The 20,624-nt window shown below is 37.8% G+C and overlaps 1 protein-coding gene across 4 annotated transcripts; it reads left to right on the top strand.

Moving 5' to 3' along the window:
* The first annotated feature begins 11 nt into the window (after window positions 1-11).
* LOC116184174 (solute carrier family 68 member 1-like) lies at window positions 12-16,958 on the top strand. 4 transcript variants are annotated; one of them, XM_085592273.1, is made up of 7 exons: window positions 12-93; window positions 3,302-3,476; window positions 4,284-5,018; window positions 7,930-8,084; window positions 9,554-9,637; window positions 10,662-10,805; window positions 15,854-16,958. In XM_085592273.1, the coding sequence occupies exons 2-7, from the start codon at window positions 3,324-3,326 to the stop codon at window positions 15,981-15,983; spliced, it is 1,401 nt and encodes a 466-aa protein (XP_085448399.1). In that variant the 5' UTR covers window positions 12-93; window positions 3,302-3,323; the 3' UTR covers window positions 15,984-16,958. The 4 variants fall into 4 exon arrangements, with proteins under 4 accessions (XP_085448399.1, XP_077643086.2, XP_085448401.1 ...); XM_077786960.2 differs by having other exon boundaries at window positions 18-93; window positions 3,298-3,476; XM_085592275.1 differs by having other exon boundaries at window positions 87-872; window positions 3,298-3,476.
* The last annotated feature ends 3,666 nt before the right edge of the window (window positions 16,959-20,624 follow it).

Below are 20,624 nucleotides of genomic sequence, written 5' to 3'. Positions count from 1 at the left end.
TCCATATCAAGCGACCAATGAGAGCGAAGAGAGGGTGGGCCCGGGGCAGCCGCGCCCCCCCGGCTCGCGGTGCGCAGCCTCCCGTCAGAAGAGGTGGGTCGGTGCCTCTGGAAAGGGCGGTGGTCGCCGGCGCTCGGGGACGTGCATGGTGGGGGGCTGTTACTGAGGGATGTCGGCTGCGGCTTGTGGCGGAGCAGAGCTGACACAGGCTGGGGTGGGGCAGTGCGACTTGGCGTAGGGAAAGCCGAGGCTCGCTGTTGCCCCGTGTTGGGAGCGCTGAGGGCAGAGCCCGTGAGGAGCAGCGTGGCGTGGCGTCCAGGTGCGGGCCGGAGTGCGGGAGGGAAGGGCGGACCGGGGAGCCTGCAGTCCGAAGAGGGCTGGCTCCATCCCCGCACCTCCCTCGAGCGGCCGCCGCTCGCTGTCGCCTCTTTACCGCACAAAGCGGAGGGAGCCGTGTGTCCTCTCCCGGGATCTGCTGAAAAACGAGCCGAACGTCCCTGTTTTTGACAGAGGAGCCCTTCCAAGGGTGCAGCCCGCAGCTCGGGCTCGGCGGGGCAGCCCGGCCGCCTCCGGGAGCGCCGCTGAGCGCCTCCCCTCAGCGCTGCCCCTCGGCACTAGCACCGCGTTCCTTCTGCTTTCCGTCCTAATGTGCTGCCAGTCGCGTCAGAGGGATGAGGAAGATCGTGCGTCCAACCAGTCTGTCAGGGCTGTGAGCATTGCACAGCGGTTTGGGACCCAGAACGGCAGAGCAGGATGGCAGCTAGTGCCCCTCAGGCAACGTTTGCTATTATCTCTCGGAATCCACTTTTCTTCTTTAGACTCTTGCTCTAATTTCTTTTAGCAGTTGTCATCCTGCTGTGGGAGAATCGCAGGTAATGTGACACTGCATCTCACTGGCCCTAACAGCCTGTTCTTTCGGCCTCTTGAGTATTAACACGGTTGTAACCACTAGAAATTTCTGAAACCCATTTGCCTTCTGTGAGTCACGAAATGTTCACCAGTGCTTTAACCTGCTGAATATAAAGGCTGACTATTAAGAAGAGGGAGGGGATGCTCATGCATGATTCCATTGTAGTGCTATTAAAGGGAACATCTGGGGAAGGAAGTGTGGTACCTCAACTTCTAATTGAACCTGTTTCATAAACAAGGTGCTTGACCAGATGTACCAATTAGGGTAGAGTTGTGTCAGATCCTGCATATTACAATTAGTCATGGTACTAGGGACCAGTTTGTGCATTGTAAGAAAATTTTTATTGAAGAAATACCAAACATCTTTCAAATTTTCTGAAACTGAGGGGACCAATTTTTTTTTTTTATTTGTGTCAGAAGGAATCGAGTAAAACAATTTAGAACTCATGCTGGTAAAGTTAGTGTGAAGCACTTGTATTCTTGGTGCTTGTGGAATTTGAAGGAAAGTAAAGTTTCCGAGTTCTCCATTTTGAAGACTTGTGCAGGGTGCTCCAGGTAGAAATAGAAGTGAAGTGTCTACTTTTCCAAAAGCCCTAATATCCACTATATAAATAATTCCGTTAAGTATATTTGTGAAGGCTTGAAAAAGCAAATGTGGCACTTGCCAATAACATACTCATTGTAATGATTTTCGTATTAATATCAAACTTATTTTTAAAAATAAACATTTCAATTTTACATCTTTTCAATAACCTTTTCCTGCATTTTAGGTTTCTCAGTAAAAGACTGTGAAACCAAACTTGCTGCAAAAATGCAAAATTTTCTCCCCTGAAAATGTATTGTCTTTACAGGTGCAGAAAAATAAGTTTGAAGATATACATAATGGTTATCCTTAAATATTTTTAAAAATCAGTCATATTCTTAGAAACAAATTTGCTTTAATAAAAGGAATGCTAGGCTTCTAGTTGTTTGTCAGCTTGACTTTTTTCTTAGCTTTGTTTCATATCACAGCATCTTATATATGCAAATGTGCATCCACAATTTATTTGCTCTTCAAGAGCTCATTTCCCGTGGTGGGGGGGATGGAAAACCTGCCTGTTCATCTTCCCAGTCCCTACCTGATTGTGGCTTTGGCATGGTCCTTGCCCGGTGATTCGGAAGTTCCTCCCTTCCTCTCTTCAGCCGCCTTGTAAACCTCAGGAAGGCTGGAAAGAGCCTTGGCTTTCATTTCCTGTTTCTTCCATGGTTATTTTTATGAGGAGTTCAGGGAGCTGCTTATAGAGCTGCTGATCAAGCAGATATTCAAAGTAGGTGTTTTGATGGACATGTGAAAATTGCATTTACGTAAAATTGTTGATATGCAGAGGAGCAAAGTGTGAACTATTGACATAAAGCAGGTTGTAAAGCTTTGCATAGTAAGGCTGAAATTTGAACTTGACGTATCAAAATTAATGGCAGCTTCCTTCAACAGATGTAAAAATGAATAAAGCCTCAATTAAAAAACAGATACCTGGGAGTAATTTTGTATTGGGCTTATAGAATCAAGTATGGTCAAAGGCTACTTTTAGGTAGCTATTAAATAGCTTTAAAAGGTAGAGATTCCCTGGAGCTGGCTCCTTTCATGGCACTGTTTACACCAAACATGCTAATTGATGGAAAAGATCAGCATCTTAAAAATTTGTTGGCTGAATCTCTGAATGGCAGATTAAAGAAATGTCTGATACTTGGGCATACATAAAATGGTGTGTTTGCTACTTGCTACGTTTTATTTACATGCACTCTTCCATACCATGGAAATGTTAATTTAAAGGTGTTTTGGTTTAATTGTTTTATGGTTTATTAGGTGAAAATATTGCTTCCATGGCTTCTTAACCATTAGTATTTTAAAATAGAAGGGCAAAATTTAGTATTTGTTTTGAAAGAAATACCTACGTGCATGCTGCACTTGACATTCATAGCATTGGAATACATAAAGAGTTGAGTCACTTCATTCCAACACAGTCCATAATTTTAAGAATATATAGCTAGCAAGAAAGATCTAAAATGTAAGTAATTACTTTGAACTCTACACCAAAATGAGTGTTTGCAAAAGTAGGTTTTTAAGTGGAGTCAATACATCAATTAGGAAGGGTTTCTTTCAAATTTTTGTCTACTTGTTCCATTGACTTTTAAGTACTGATTATACTTAGAAATGTCACCTAATAACTTATTATTTTGGGCTCAGTGTCTTGTAACTCAGTAAAATGTGTTTCTGATTGTAAAAAAAAAGGAAGAATGGGAACATTTTCCTCCAGTAGTTCAGCACCTCTGAAACGAGCAAATCCCCCATGTTATTTTAATTTGGAAAATTATTCTACTAATTGTTGTAATTCTCTTTTGTAACTTGAGGAAGAAGAGAGCTGTACTCTTGGAAGATGAAGATTCTTTGGGGAATTCATGCTAATGCACTGGCATATTCTATGACTACCTTGGGTGCTGGAATGATGAATAGCATTTTTAATTTCTACTACGTTAAGCTTTTCCTAAACCGATACAAAATTTCAGAAACGGCATTTCATGTAGCACAGGTACTGTACAATGGAATATTTTGATTACCATGTTGTGCTGTGCGTCAGTGTTATTACAACAAAGTGATTCTTTTAATGACAGATTAATTTTGAAATAATTGCAATTAATTAACAGTAAATTATCTTTGACTTTAGTTAATCCATAAGCAATGGAACTTATATATAAAGCACATAATTTACAGTCCATAGAGTAAAAATCTCCAGAGTTAATTGCTGAAAAGATTTTTACATTTCATAGCTTTAAGTAATTTTCTAAACTGATTTTGCACATCAGGTCCATAGATAAGTTTGACATTAGTGCTTTCCTATGAACAGTTTAAGTACTTGAATACTGCATTTATCCTGGAAGTCATTATCCATGTGAGTAACTCACGTTGTAAATGGTCTCCTGAAAGTAATGGGCCAGCTCATGTTTTGAATTAACCAACTGTGAGAATCATATCTGAGCTTTGCAGGATGAAAGCACAAATATAGAAGGTTTTGAAAGACTGGAGTCTTAGAGACAGTTTATTTCACATGTAGTTGGTCACCCACTTACTTACTCATCTTATTTTTTCAAAATTTCTATAAACCTATGAATACCAATAAGAATTTGTTTTAGAGTCTGTTTTGACTCTAAATTCTAAGTATCTCTTAAGACTCTAAGTAGCTGTTAATAAGACCTGAGTAGCTTCAGTAAGACTCTAAGACTTGTTCTACTCGGAGTAGCTTTTCTATGTATTTATTTATTGTCTGAATAGAGATTTATTTTAAATAAATACGTTGTAGAAGAACGACAGCAGTGACAAATTCCCTTGTCCGTGGCAGGTTGTGTTTATGATCTGGAACGCCATCAACAATCCCCTTTTTGGGTACATCCAAGACAACTGGAGGCTGAAGTGCTGCTCCAGGCGCCAGGTCTCCATTTTGTACGGAGCCCCTCTGTACGGCCTGGCCTTCCTGCTGCCGTGGTTCCCCTGGCGGCGCTACGAGGAGGGCGACTGGGTGGGCGGCCTGCAGCTGGCGGCCGCGCTGTGCGCCTTCGACGGGCTGCTGACCTTCGTGCTGCTGGCGCAGTGCGCGCTCTTCGCCGAGAGCCCCAGCAGGCACGAGGGCAGGCTCCAGCTCATCAAGTACAACCAGGTGGCAACGCTGCTGGGCTCCACGAGCGTTCTCTTTTGCGGGCTCGTGTCGGATAATATGGAAAACTTTGCTTATTTTCAGGCTTTCACCGTTTTGATCGCAGCGCTCGCGACAGCTTGTATGTGTTGCACAGGTAAATGCAGCACAAGTCAGTACGAGCAGAGGGAAATTCATACTGAGGATGCTAATCTGGAAAACAGGGATGGAGCTTTCTCCTTGGCCTCAGTGGTTTCATTGACGAAACAGATCATGACAGAGAAGAACTTTCTATGTTTTGTAACAATGAATTTCTTCCAAGTCTTCCACCTAGCCTTCTACAACAATTTTATGATGATCTTTGCGGATAATCTTATTCCTAAGGATGTCCTTTCTTCCTCAGTAAGAAGTATCATGTATGGAGCAGGTTTTATTTGTCCTCAGGTAGGCAGTCATACTTTATTTCTAAATATGAAAACCTGGTGTTTTGGTAGCTCACAGTATTCATTTAATGCTTGAAAAAATGCTGTATTTGGCATAAGGCTTTTGCCAAAATGAGTACCAAGTCTCACTCCCCAGTGCTCTAGAAGAAGAAAGTACCTCTGTGTAGGCTGATCGAGTGTAAGAGGTAGAGGGAGCAGACAGGCTGGTAGAACATGTGTTTAAAACAATGTGAGACTTGAGTAGGCAAGGAATGAATGTTTTGTATCCTCCACTGCTTATAATACCTCAGCATAAAGGAATGAAAAACATGGCCAAGATCAAATGTTTCTGAAGCAAAATCGACATAATTCTGAATTCTTTCTTTGATTTGTTTTGTTTTCCAATGTGTGTATTACAAATGAAAGACTAAGCTCTTCTTCAGGAAGTTTCTGAAATAAAATGCACAAAATACCAGAAAAAAATTATTAAGTATGAAAAGCATTGTTAAAATATGTGGTATCTAAGTCATGGAAACCAAACAAAACTCTAAATAGCTGCTTTTGGTAAATAATACATTCCCATTTATTTTGTTGATTGGTCTCTTGGTCAATAGTATTTATGGGGAAGAGAAACATACTTTTAAGAGCCCAGTCAGGGATGAGGGGAGGAATAATGAACTGAAAAGAGAAAGAGAACCCAAAAGAGTAATGTGTGAGAACAAGAAGAGCAGCAAAACTACATCCCAGAGACCATACTTGTCTGCAGTAAATAAAAAATTCTTTTGTTCATTGCCTTCTAACTTCTTCCTCTAGATTTAAAAAACAAATTCTCTGTGTTTACTTTTTGGACATTGAAAGTTAGGATACTCAAAATATGAGTATTCTGACATTCATCATAGGTGTGCTGATGGTGTTCAGAATTTTTTAAAATCAGGCTGTTATATTCATTGAATTGTAATGGGTTTTGATAAGTAATATGTATAAGAAGATATATGAAAATGCAACTGGAATTCACAGCTCAATTTCAGTTCTCATTTTGGCTTTTGCATATAAAACATAGAGATCCTGAACATACCTTCTGTTCCATAACTCCTAACTATCTATAATTTCAACTTTTGTCCTTATCACAGGTTTAATAGTTTTGGTGTTTTCATCTGTACCTCAGGCATTTAGGTAATGAACTTTGGAAATAAATCAGAGGCTACAGAAGTTAGGAAAGTTTAAATAATTTTACACTTAATATATAGCAATCATTTTTATTGATAAAATCAGTGTGACAGTGTGAAAAGAACAATCTTTCAGAAAATGCATCTCTGTCTTGCTCCCCAGAGACTCTTTGTCTAGAAGGTCACTGAACCGTAGAGGGTTTGCTGTGACCTTATTTTTCTCAGGTTTTGTCCCTTTGAGTTCAAGATACAATAAGAGAATTCTCTAATGGCAATGTCCTGAACTTCACTTACTGGAAAAACACACGACCCTTGTAAAATAAAGCTCCTTTTTATGAACTCTGCTTCAGTGGCCTTTGCTAAACTAGAATTCAGCTTCTGACTTAGGTTTCTTCTAGTAGTGGGTGTGAGGAGCACAACCTGCCCACAAGGAAAACGCTGCTGTAACACAGACAAGCAACTTTGAATTTGCATCATTGTTAGTATTTTCCTTATAAACACACAGTCTTAAAAACATACAAGTAGTGAGGAATTTTCTAAGTCATAAGTACTTCCTGAGACAGGGTTATTTTACAATTACAGGGAGACAGGAACATAGTGTTTACAGTTGCAGGCATTACATGATCCCTTAATATTTCTACTGGAGGCACTTTTCAACAAAATGCCTGAAAACAGCCAGGGGGAGGAGTATGTTTTAAATTTCTTATAAGAAGATATTTTTCTTAGATCACCTTTCCAGATTAGTTTTGCCTCCCTGATCAAGCAGAAATCTTGAGCTTTTTATACAATAGCATTTGCTGTGGTAATCTTTGTCTGACTGGAGCATCCTGGTTTTATTTGTTATGTTAAAGCAGTTCGGTGTGGGAACAATTGTACAAAGAAAATTCTTTCCTGTTCTTCATCTGAATATTACACAGTTCATCTCTGTAACACAGAAAAAAGGAGAAAGTGTGGATCTGTATACAGTTTGTATATTTGTGACAGACATGAGGACCATGTAGATGGTGACAAAGGCCCATATAATAAAAAGAACATAATTCATTACAGAATGTCCCACTGAAACTGAAAAGTGAGGAACAATGTAGAAGAACTTAAATTTTGTTCATACTATAATGAGCACTTAATTTTCTTGAGTTAGCCAGTCACTAGATATTCAGAATCTACTCCTTGCCAAGACTGGCAAAATTAAAACTCAGTCATGCACAAGCACTGGCCTCTGCCTTTCTCTATTTGCTAGTAAAGCCTCTAACTTGCTTAGTTAAAGCTGTCCTGGTGAGCTTGCTTTGACAACTTAAAAATCTTGCTTCATTTCTATAAATGTCAATGAAAATATTAATATTAATGAAAAAGTAAATACTGAAAATACATCTTTTCAGCTGTTTCATGGCAAGATGCTTGATTTAGTTATCATACTGCAAAGCTAATACTTTAAGGGATATCAAAAGTAAAGATCATAAGTTTTAAATAATAGGCATTGTGGGGAACTGTTTTCCTCAGGATATAGCAGTATAGCAGTTCTCAGTGGCTAGTTTTTGAGTGAAAGGAGACTGTACCTAGTAGAAGTGGCATAGAATGAGCCAGTGGAGAGTTGTCTTTGTTCAATTTGTATTTTTTTATTTTGTTGAACTTCTTAGAAAGGGTCATTCTTTGCATTTTTTTTTTCTTTAAAGGGTATTAATTATGCCAGGTTTGTGTTTTATAATTCTCCTAATGCTGAGATACTGTATGTATCTTTTCATCCTGTATGTGTATATGTTATCTTTTCAGTGCCTTGTTCTTCTCAGTCATGCTTCATTGAAGAAGTTTGGTTATTACAGAATTATCTTGTTTTCCTTTTACTATGAAGGAATAGCTGCTGCTGTCATGTGTCTTCTAGGGCAAGAACACTATTATCTGCTGGCATTTTATGTCACAACAAACATGTAAGTAAATCCACTCCCCTGTTTATAGACACAGCTGAAATACTTCTAATAGAGTAGATACTTGCTTTTATTATCATGAAGATTCTGCCTCTGCTTTCATGGTTTTCATTCTGTTTCACTTACCAGAAAAATTGAAACTCCAGTTACAACTTTTTTTTTTTTTTCTCTTTCATTTTATTCTGTTCCAGCTTTTATATTCTGCTTGAAATAAAAAAGCCTAAAATGCAAACAGCAATTACGGTTTGCAGGTACATGCCTCCAGTCACTTTAACCTGAGATACAAGGGAAGGAGAATCTCATGTTTTCCACAGACATGGAAGAGCTCAGCAGAGGAAACAGTCTCTCTCCCCAGGGGCTGTTTGCTGGGAAAGCTCAGAGCCCCCCCTGTGTTGCAGGAACACTTGTGTGCTGCACTGCAGGCAGATCTGGGTAACTCGGGTGTCTGTTGGGTAACCAGCAACAAGCCCACTCCCACTGGTGCTCAGTACTAAGATGCCAAGCAGTGGTATTTTCACATAAATATATAATAATACATGAAAAACCTTATTTCAACATAAAGAGCTGTTTGTTCAGAATACTGTTACAGCACTTTGTTTTTATTTCTTCATGTTCTCTTTCATTGTTGTCTTTCTCTGTTGTTGTCTTTCCTGCTCTCTTTTTCTTCATCTTTCCCTCCCCACCCCATTTTCTTTCTTATTTTCAGTATTGCAGTTGTGGGATACTCTAACACTGAATTGTGTGAACAATAAATTGAATTTCGTTATCTGCATGTTTTAAATGATGAAGATGTGTTTTGATTTCTACAAGAAAAAAATTCTGAGGTACCTAAAGACTGTATGTTTAAAGTGCTAGTTGTTCAAAGTACCTTGTTAGTAAAAGCTCATCACACCCAAAATTTAATGACACAGAAATTGTAATATTTGAGTTTATTGTTTAATTTGGCCATTTGTTAAAAGTCAGCTTTGTATGTGTGTGTTTGTATGTGTATGTTGCATATCTATATACATCTATATACACTGTAAATATATATACAGGAATGCATGCAAACTGTTCTTTCTATTCTAATTCTTAGACCTTGAAGTTTATCTTCCACATAGTCACGTTTTTTCCAAATTTCAAGAGCAAATGTTCAGTTTCCCCTTTTTCTGAGGTGTTTCTTTTCTCCTGATCATTTAAAATGACATTTACTGATAATGTAAATTTATTGTCAGTTTTCATTACCTTTTACACCAATGTCCAGCAAAAAAAAAAAAAAAAGAAGAAAATCCCCCACTTCTAGGTTTGCATATTGATTTCTAAATCTCAACTAAAAACAGATCTGGTAATGCTTTCATGTTTTAAGGAACATCTCAGCTTTGTGTGCTTGCAGAATATCTATGTTGGTGTGTTTGTGTTAGAATGTCAGTTACAATTTCATTATAAGGTGAATATAAGAACTGTGAACATCTTCAATATTTTTTTTTCTTTAGGATAATTGTGCAAGCTTCATTTAGCTTGTTCAATTTGCCTTTGGCAGATATTGTTGATGCAGATTTAATAAAGCACAAGAGGAGGTATGTCAGTCATTACCATTTTTTTAAACACGCTGTTTGCCTTGTTACTCTTTAGTAATAAATTATGTCAATGTAAAGACAGTAAATTATCTGGGATCCTTGATATAGGAGTACTTATTGTGAGAACAACTTAGCATAAGTGAAGATCAGAACTTGAGTAAAGTTTCCTGCAGTTCCTCCAGTAGTCATTTGAACAGATTATTAGGTCATTTCGCTTTTTTCTTATACTATAATATAACCCAAGTCCTTCCAATTTTTGTGGCTTTATTTTTGTTAGCTCAAATTGAATTACTTTGTAACCAGGTACATCTATGATCATGTATGGAATTTTCTGAATGAGGCCTTTCCAAGATGGAAAAGGTGTTAAGAAAGCTTTGCCTATGCTAGGTAAAATGCAGATTTCAAAGTCTAACTGGTTCCTTTATCTCCCTGAAATAAAAGTGATAAAACCTGCTGCAGAATAGTATATTGCAACTCACTGATCTTTTGGATTTTTATCAAAGTGCACATAACTTCCTGTTGGTTCAGTCAATTGTTATGTAAGTGCAGATTCACTCCTGTTAAAGAACTTACCCCTCAAATGGAAGATCTGTTGCTTTCATGAGGAAAAAATTGCCTCATTTTCTGGCCTATGCATGCAAAATCTTCAGTTGTAATTAATTCTCCATGCACTGTTCAGTCTAATTTAACTTCAATAATTACTCAAAGTGCACAAAGTTGAATTTAAGTATAAGTCACTTCAGAATTAGGGCCAAGCTGTGTCTATGTATATATGTGTAGATATATATATAGACTCATACACACACCCTGTAGAGGTTTGTAACCTTTAATTTCCAAATAAATTTAAATTCCATTATGAGAGTAGATCTCTTTGCTATAATGTGTGAACTAGATAAATCTAAGGATCATGATATTTAGGATTTGCACATTAACAAGATTTCAAGCTTTTTAAAATCACAATTGTAATTAATACACTAATAAGTTTGTGTTGTGCATTAACTTCTTTTTTCCCCAAATATTTTAGGTTACCACTTTCCTCTATGGTTTTTGGTACCAATGCTTTATTTACTAAGCCTGCCCAATCTTTGGCTCCAATGGTTGTGGTTACAGTACTAAATCATTATGGATATTATAACCTGAATAATGTACCTGGTCATCCTGATATAAGGTTAGTCAAAAGAGATACTTTAAATCTTAGAAAATATCATTAAATACTCTGTAATCTAAAAATAAAATTGATCAGCAATTACTTTGCATCAACTTCAAAAACATAAACATTTTAAAATACTTATCAGCTGTGTTTGCGTAGAAGTAAAAATGTTTTTTAAAGAGTAAATAATTTATTAAACAGTGTACATGAGGATATCTGCCTGATTTTGAAAAGCAAAGGATATCTTTCATCCCCTTGCTTTTTGCAATAAAATAAGAAAATGTTTGAGATCACCTAATAGCTCTTATTAAGATACACGTTGTCCTGGCATCTGCATTTTGTTTACCTCATAAACCTACTTCCTTAAATATACAATATATAATGTTAAATCAGATCTTTTTTTTTTTTTTCTGTTTGAGAGGAAGCAGTATAATCACTGGAGAGAAAGACTTTGCCTTGAGTAGGAGTGTATCATTTTGGCTCCAATACTCCTTACCATTCTAATGCTAATGATTTCATTGCAGACCCTGGATACCTTAAAACAGCATAAAGTTGTGGTTGCTGGTTAGTTGGACATGTGTGGGCTTTTATAAAAATAAATTAACAGGGAATAGCCACACTGAAAGGGTCACAGGCTGTATTTATGACCATCAGGAGGAAGTGGCAACATAAGGAATAACTGAAGTCAGGGCTAAATGGAAAATTCAGTCCTGATTAGGATTTACCTGAAGGTACAACTTGAATATCCTGAGAGCTACATAGCTCTCCTAAACTTTTAGTAAAAACCTAAAGGAACAGATAAACACAATTTTATATGAACTTTTGTGGAGATACCTCCTGAGGGAGAGAAGTCTGGTTATAGAGAGTCACCTAAGGTTAGGAGAACATTCCATATTTGAGGAATTTTCTAAAAAAATGTATGAGGACAAGTATGACATAAAAGAACAACAGGTGGTCTTCAGAAATGCATCCAGACAGAAGCAAAGGCAGCTTAAGTTTGAGGCTATGTGTGAGAACAGCTTACTTTAATGCATTCTGTAGATAGCCAGTGAGATGATGTGAAGAGGACATGAACCTCATTATAATGTCAAATAAGATGAGTGATTTTTGCAGAAGAGTGGTAGGTTGAACTGGATGTGGATATGAGAGGGCTGAATATATTCATCTTGATAATTCAGAGAAATTCAGATTTGAAACATAAAAACTGCAGTTCTGATCCCTTTCAGTCAGAGAAATTATCCCTTTGTGGATGGATTTTAAATCACAGTAGTCATAAATCTTTTTTGCCTGGTAAATAGCCCCTGGACTATAGCAACAATGAATTTATTATATAGAGGTTGAAATACTTGGAATGCTCCATCTATAAATCCTGTGTTTTCACTTGAGTAATGCTGAAATTTTATTTATTTCACTAGAGCCAGGAACAGCATAAAACATACAAAGCTGAGATTAGTGGATCAGAGCACCTGAAATAGTATTTCTTTTGCCAATCCTTTCAAAAATAATTTCTTAAATATGAAGCAGTTTGCCTGTGTTTCCTGTATATGTAGTGTTTGAATGGGTTTTCCTGTGCTTGCATATGGAGTGCAGGGTTGATACACAATCCGTGAAGATCAGAAAGCTCAAAGTTGTTTCCAGGGAGTCATTGTGCCCTTGGCACTGTTCTGAGACCACTGACTGAGCTAAAACTACTTATATATATTAAAAGCCTATTGGCTGATCTCGCATTTCAGCCATAGGCAGACAGTTAAAATACACTTGCCCCAGGACCAAGTTGTTTGAGGACAAACAGAAATTAAATACAAGAGATTGTTTAAAATGTGCCCAAATTGTTTTGGGAAAAAAAAAGCTTTTCTCACACATGAATTATATAAAATGAAGTATTATGACCCATGCCAATACAGTCTCAGCTCTGTCCTTCCTCTTTCTCCAAAGCTGGCAATATCTATTAAATGCTCTGGAAAGCATTTGCTTTATTAGGTGTAGTGGCAGTGAATTGTGAAGATAGTACAGAGGGCCCTTATTCTGCATTAACAAAATGTTTGGGCCCTCAATAAATATGTCTGAAGAGTTTCCAGCAATGTTGTTTACTGGGACAAGGCAGAATATGCAGTCTATACACTATTTGCTGCATTGTGAATTCTTTTTAATAATTTATTTTACTTTTACTAATAATTATTACTTTTTCTTGAACTTAGAGCTAAATGGTAGCAACAATGATGGGAGCAGCTAATGCTGGAAAGCTCCAGGCACAGTAAGGACAATAAAATCATCAGTAATAGCCAGCATGGCTCCTCCAAGGGGAAGCGATGCTTGACCAACTTGATAAACTTCTACAGTTAAATGACTTGGTGGGCAGGGGAAGGCAGTGGAGATTGCCTGATTGCCTGCCTGGGCTGCATTCCTGATGACCAGGATGATGGGGCAGGATGGACCCTCAGGAAGTTTGGGGATGACACAAAGCTGGGGCTGTGGCACCTGCACAGAGGGTGACAGTGCCATCAGGGGGGATCTCAGGCTGGAGAAATGCACTGGAATTAGCCAAAGTCCTGCAGCAGGGCAAAGGTGATCCTTCCCCTCTGCTCACACATTGTGCCACATCCTTAGGAAATGTGGTCACTGCACTTTGTCATGGAAATTGGTTTTTAATATCTTTAAAATGTGAGCAACACTTTGGAGAATGGAGTGTCCTGATTTTTCCTTTCTTCCATCATCATAGGACAGCAGTATGTGCCCTGTATGGCTTGAGATGTTTTTTGTTCTTGTTTGGGTTTGGGTTTTTTTGTTTGTTTGTATGTTTTTTTGTTTGGTTGGTTGGTTGGTTGGGTTTTTTGTTTTGTTTTGTTTTGTTGTTTGGTTTTTGTTTTGTTTTGTTTTGTTTTTAGTTTGGCTTGATTTTTTTTTTTTTTTAGTTTGCTATGGACAAGATGCCTAGTTTAAAACCTCCCTCTTCTGGAGAGCCACTGCAACTACCACCAGCTTCTCTTGAGAGTGCTTTTCAAATTCGTTCTTCAGAATAAATTTATTTGGCATCAATTCTTCATTATTTATTGAAGGCACTTTAAACTGTTAATGCTTTCATATTGAATTACTGAACTACTTGACATTCTGTTCAGAGTGATTTTAGGGTTGTTTAGGGAAACGCTGTGTGTTTTATTCCTGTGTAAGCAAAAAAAAAAGGTAGATGTGGAAATTTCTGAAGTTACTTGTTCAGCTGTAATTGTGATAAAATCCAAACTCTGCTCATGATTTATCCCAGTCCCTTAATGAAATATTTTCCCATGCCTTGTTTTGTGTATTATAGATACTTTTTCATAATTCCCGTGATAACTTAAAGTTTTACAGTACAATAGGTAATATTATTGTCTTAAATCAGCATTGTTCCAGTGAAACCAAATCAGGATTGCAGCGTGTGAGTGATTTTGCAGATGTTCTTTGTGTAAAGATGGAATAATGTTAGCACTGAAAACTGCAATCCTCTTTAGTGTGCAGAACAGGCCAAATGCAAGCCCCAACATCCTGTCAACTGTGTCTGGGTCCTGTTCTCATCATTAGGTGGTTAAATAATGTGTCTGTGGCCTCCCTGCTGGCACTGCTCCTGCAGTCCCTGGGGGCAGCTGAGCCAGAGCTGTGCATGATGTGGGCTCCTTCCCCTGTAGGTGCACTGGAAATGCAGTTGGACACAGGCCAGTAAACAACTCTAAATGGTAAATTATTGCCACTGCCAATAAACATTGGCTATGGACCAGTGGCCTGCTAGTGAGCACTTCCAGTCACAAATGCAATTGCCCGAGTGATTAAGTGATTCACTTGTGAGCCTGTGGGCTTTTGTTTTCTTATGTAGCATTAGCATGTACATGGTTTGAGATAAACTGTGCTCATTTATGAGCCTGGGTCTGTACTAAGGACAGAATCTGGGCTTTGCTGGAGCTTGCAAACATTTTTTCTGTAAAACTGAGTGAGACATTAGTTGATTTTTTCATGATTCAGAGGAGCTTGTAGGTTTTATTCAGAAACCTGCTCAAAGTTTGGGGTATTTTTCACAGATTTCAGTTTTTTTGGACCATGTCCATAGCTTTTCTGTGAGTCTCTTATCTCATTCCTGAATGCTAAGGAAAAAAATTAGAAAGGAACATAAACTGCCTCATGGAGAGAAAGTTCACTTAGGGGCTGTTTCTCAGCTTGAGTTGACTTTCCTGATATTTAAGTAATTAGAATCCCATAATTAACAGAATGCAAGTAGATAATGATTCCTACTAGATGAATGCCAAAATGCATGCTTTGAGCTGTCAGAAACCATACTGCTCACAAAAGGGAGCTCATTTAATTCCTGTATTTTCTTTCTTCATTCATATTTGCTGATGCTTTTATTTATTTTTCATTAGAGAAGATTTAAATGAGGAAATGCCATGCATTCACTAGAAAAAATGAAAACTAGTGTCAATTTCACATTTATTCTTTCTTTGGATTATATTATCTTGTAATCATTTATTTTAAAACCAAATGAAATAAGGCTTGATAGTTCAAATGGCCCTTGAAACCACACCTGAATTTTGTGCAATTATCATTACCTCTATCTAGCATTCAGCATCTGAAACATCACATTATGTGGATAGTAAGTAGCACAGATTTCAATTCAAATAAATTAATTTCATGTTCAAATGTTTGCTTTCATTTTCTACATTTGTTTCTCTTTCAGTTTTTTCTATCTTTTTAAAGTTTTTTGGATGCTCTGTTCTATAACTGAATGAAATTTGCTTAAATTGATGTCTATATTACATAATCAGGAAAGTAGTCAACAGGATTTCTTAGGTTGTATTAAAATTAACTCTTTGTGTGCTAATTGTCTGAATTCCTCCCACCTAGAGAAAGCAATATATAATACATATCTGTATGTAAAATTAGAAAATACACAAGGTATTTCTATTTCTTTTATGTAGAATTGACTGTACAGATAAATACATAGCATGTCTATGTGTTTATAATGGGAATGATTTTAAAATAACTTGTTTAATGACCATGGAAGTTAATCTTCATAGTGAAAGCTGACTTCTTATTTGTTTCAGGTCATTTTTAGATCTCCATGATGCCATGTTCTACCTGGTCTGTCTGGTTCCCCTCTGCATTGCAGTCCTACAGATCCTGACCTGGACTTCCTTTTCCATCCAGAACAGCCACCTGGCAGCTCCACAGTAAATATGGAACCAGTGGTCAGTGTATCTCCTGCTGAACCACAAGAGAGTTCAGTAAGTTTTTCATGTGAGAAAGCAAAATTGCAAGAGGAAACACAGTCTGAGCTATTTCATTCAGTCTCTACAGACTGAGTCACATTCAGCCTTAATGCTGAGCCTACACAAGTTTTTCCTAATTCATTTGCTTTCTGTTAATGGGGTTTATCCTTAATTACTTTATTTAAAGTAATTTCTGGTATATAATGACTCCTGATAACTCATTTGAAGAAAGGATTAGGCAGATCAGGGAAAGGGATCCCAACCCAGCACCTGGAATTCAAGGGAACTGTATTTTCTGAAGCCTACTGGTGGATTAATTTTGCCATATTGATAAAAGGCAGATCTCTGAAGTTAATCTGGAAGATCCCAGTGGACATCCCTCATGGATGGCAGGGAGATAAAGAGAAAAATTTAGATGGTATCTAGCTGGCCAGTTTCAAGACATATCTGTCAGCTACCACGGGAAGAGCCAAGAGTAATTAACTACCCTGTGAAAGTCTGTGTCAGGCTGAAGAAGAAAAGGATTCAGATGCTGTTCAGTGTTGCTCAGTATGGAAGAAGCTCAGTAAGTCCTCACTGGCTTTCAGAATCTCTGGTTGGTGGAAGGTCAGTGCAGTTTTCTGGCTTTAAATGGGAAAATAATTTTGAAGGTATCCTATAGTTAGTACCTCATACAGAATGTCATTGTGGCAAGGACAGCATTAGTCTGTGGATGTAGGGTTCAGCTCTTGGACAAACGTGGGCACACACAGTTATTAAACCAAGCTCTACCTGTTCATTAGTGTTCACTGGCTAACTCATTTGCTGTGTGACTATTCAAGTTAATTTCTGAATCATCAAGTTGAAGTTAGATAATTTCTGGTTAATTCTTATCAGTTAAGATTTTAAATTAATCCTGTGATTTTTATAAAATAAAGAGCTTTTGATAAAAATTCAGAAACATTGAGTCCTCTCTTCATTTCACAAATTGTAATGGTAAGACACATTGGCATGTTTACAGTACTCCCATTTAATCAATATTATTCTTCCTCCAGTATATCCACTGTGTAATTGTGCAGTGATAAATACCTTTAGCATAATACAATCACTCCGTTTTTGTATTATGTTTTATCTGGGCAAACTCAGTTTTAGTAGCACCTTTCTTAGGGAGTGCCACTTGAAAGTACAAGAGCATTGTGTGGATCCCAGTTTTAAAAGGCTGAGCAAGCTGATTTTCAAGGCTCTACTTACTGTGACAGGTAACTTGGAAGAGAAAGGAGTGTAAGAAATGGCTTTGCATTTTGGTGGACACCAGCATAATTGAATGAAGAAATTTGAAATTTGAAATAACAGAGCTGAAAAAAACATTCGTTTGTGCCTTGATTTCTACATTTGCAGAGTAAAAACAACATCATTTCCTTGCCTTTTTTGAAGTGTGAAGTGCTTTCAAGATGATGAATGAAAAAGAGGGAGATCATCATTAAATATTTAAAAATCCAAATGAATCCTTTGATAGAAATATGAAGATTTATGTTAAAATGTAAGAAGCCAGAACTGTGGTGAAGTTTGAAGTTTTCTTACCTGGTTTTTATCTGTCTTGTCAGAAAGGCTGTTGCCCATTTGCATTGTGCATGCTAACAGCATTATGTGCACATACAGCATCACTTGTGTAAATACTCTGTGGATAGGTAAATATAAATACCAGAGCAGATACAGCCTGTGTGTTTAGGTTTTGAATTTGAAAAGATTTCCTGCATTGTATGTATTTATTTCATGCCTGAAAGGCAGGAGCAGAAGTTGAAGGAATTTAAGTTAATATAACCTTTGATTCATTATATGAAACAGTCTTCTCCCTGACAGTTCCTTAAAAAATGGTAATGACATTAAATAGTCTCTTTTGTCTTTATTGTTTCTGTATTTCCTAAACTTCCCATGTTTATCCTATCTTCATAGAATATATATTTTAACATATACAATAATGTTATTGTACCATAAATGGGATTTGTTAGGTGACTGTGTTAGTTATTTCTAATACTAAGTTATTAGAAAATAGTGTACTGGAAGAGTACCATGCTATACAGCAGGAAATCTAATAAGTGGTTTTAAGAGTCAAAATTACATCAAGAATTCAATTAAATCATCAGAATTATTTTTTTATGGAAACTGTCTGATAAAGTTACCATTAATGTGCTGAAATAAGGAGTAAGGAGTGATATGACTCAATGCACTGGTGAGTAGACTCTACAATCTGCTGCATCTCTAGAATTCCTACAGGAAAAGTACATAATCAAAGATTTCTAAGCAAAACAGCCTGAAGATAGGAGACATTAACTGTAGAATAAACCGGTTTAGAAAAAAAAATCTGAGAACTACAATTCAAATTATTTGATATGTAAAATATTAATAATATTCCAAATTTATTATACACTGTTCTCCCATTTGTCTGTCCTATTTCCCTTGCTGTAAGGGCAGGAGAAATGTCTTTTAGAGCATCAATAGTCAATCCCAAAGAGGACTGGAAGAGTGCTTTGAATTTGGGTGGTGGTCTTCCTATGGGAATAGAAGGTTGGCACTGTGCTGTGACTGACATTGCTTATTCTCCATTTCTCTGTCACCCACTAAACTTTGTTATCTTCTGCTAAACCTACATGATTGGTTTTGGCTGTGAATCAAGTAAAGGATGATCAAAGGGAAGAGTTCAGTGTCTTGCAACAGCTGGTTTCCCTGCTTTCTCTCCTTATTAGCCAACAGTATCTGAGCTTGAACTCCCACTGCTGGAAAAATGCCTCAATTTAATCTGGATAATTTAAGTGTCTAAAACAGTCTCATAACTGATAAAGAGGCTATAAATGTGTGTATAGTATAAAATATGAAATGCTGTGATAAGATCAGAGGAGGAGAAATGTGATGCTTGAATTACCTTCTTAGAGTTTCTCTATAAATTCTGAGAATATGGAACTTAATACACTGAATGAATTTTATTTACTGAAAATCAATAAGCAGAAATGTCTGCTAGGCTTAAAAGGATGTTGCCCAATAGACACTAAAGAATGTTAGTCTAATACAGTAGTAATATAATATGTGGTCAGTGATAGAGTGAAAATATTGAATAAATGACAGCAAAGCATATTTAATTTTAAGTGAGGAAAAATGATGTTTTGTGGAGCTTACATGCCCACCACTGTTCTGGTCTTGTACAAAATGCCCTTCCCAGTCTCCTGCTGCCCTGATTTTGGAACTGCCCAGTAATTCATGAATGTACTGTGTTGACATGGCTGGTAGGAATGTTTACATTTGAATACAGTTCCACAGCCTAATGGGTGCTGTCAGGAAAGACAAGCAGGAAGGGGAAGGAACACTTCAGATAAGCAACATCTCCACAAGGACTGCTAGGCACTTCCTTGTATAATTAAGCAGGCTTGTGGGGGGAAAAGGCTCAGTAGTACATGCAGGCAAAAGAATTCCAGCTGGTTTGCTGAAGGAACTTAGAACTGAGCCTGGGGGGAGTTGTTCTGAAGGTCTGGTGAGACTCACAGCTGGGCTCCCTGGCTTACCTTTGGGGGAGAGGATTTTAGGTATCTGTGTTTACCTTAGAGACCTCTTTCTGGTAATCCCTTTCTTGCTAGCATTTCAATAATAGAAGGGAAAGTTGTTTTATCACTGCATTTGATGCCTTGTGTAGGCTGACCTGGAACAGAGACTAGACAGAGTTAAAGAATAAAGTAGGGATTTATTAGGAGGCCTCAACAGATCCACCTTGGGCAGCACAAGAGCCCAGCCTGGGCTACACCCAAGGTGAACCCAAAATGGTCACAAAATGCATGACCAGTCATGGGGTCTCTCACTTGTATAAGTTCTGCTCCATTTGCAGATTGGAATTCATTGTCCAATTAGAGCTTTAGCTCATTAAGTCCCACCCTTCTTGCGTTTCTCTCCAGTCCATGTTGCTTATGCTCTTGGGCCTGAGATTTGGATCATTTGTCCTTGGTCCCCAGCTAGAGAAGAAAATATTTTGTCTACCCACTCTGTGAAGAGAGCTCACCATCCCCTAATACGAAGCCTTGACCCACACACTAAAGCAGTACGGAATCTGAAAAATATAAAAGCTAAAACCTGAGGCATCACATTTTATTAGAAAAATGGAGGATCCACATCATGGACCACACGAGGCTGTGCAGCCTGCCCTGCCAGCGAGGCTGCTCCAGAAGCCAGGCTCCTTGGGTCAGCACACAGCAACAACAGCTGGGCTCAGCTCTTCAGTGTGCTTGGGACCTTTTCAGCACCAGGGATTCAATTGATTATAGCAATTTTCCATCCAAAGAGAAAACACTCTCCAAATAGTGGAGCAGAAAACAGAGAAAGTGATTCCATTCTTTCTGGGAATCCTTTCTCAGCACACTAATTGAGTGGCAAAGCTTGCTTACACCACAGAGGATTTGCTGAGGTTGTCCAGAAGTTGGTTACAACTCCAACAGTTTATATGAAAATGACTACATCAAAATTATTACCTAAATATACATGGTGAGTTCTTTATGGCTTGTCAAGAGAAAAATATGCTGAGTATACAACTACTGCATCAGAATGTTAATGACAAATGTAACACTGGGTAGGAATTTTGAAAAAATCC

This window comes from Lonchura striata, chromosome 14 (assembly GCF_050655825.1).
Source record: "Lonchura striata isolate lonStrDom1 chromosome 14, ASM5065582v1, whole genome shotgun sequence".
Classification (NCBI taxonomy): domain Eukaryota; kingdom Metazoa; phylum Chordata; class Aves; order Passeriformes; family Estrildidae; genus Lonchura; species Lonchura striata.
The sequence above is the reverse complement of the archived record's forward strand: the minus strand, read 5'-3'. Positions and strand labels throughout refer to the sequence as shown.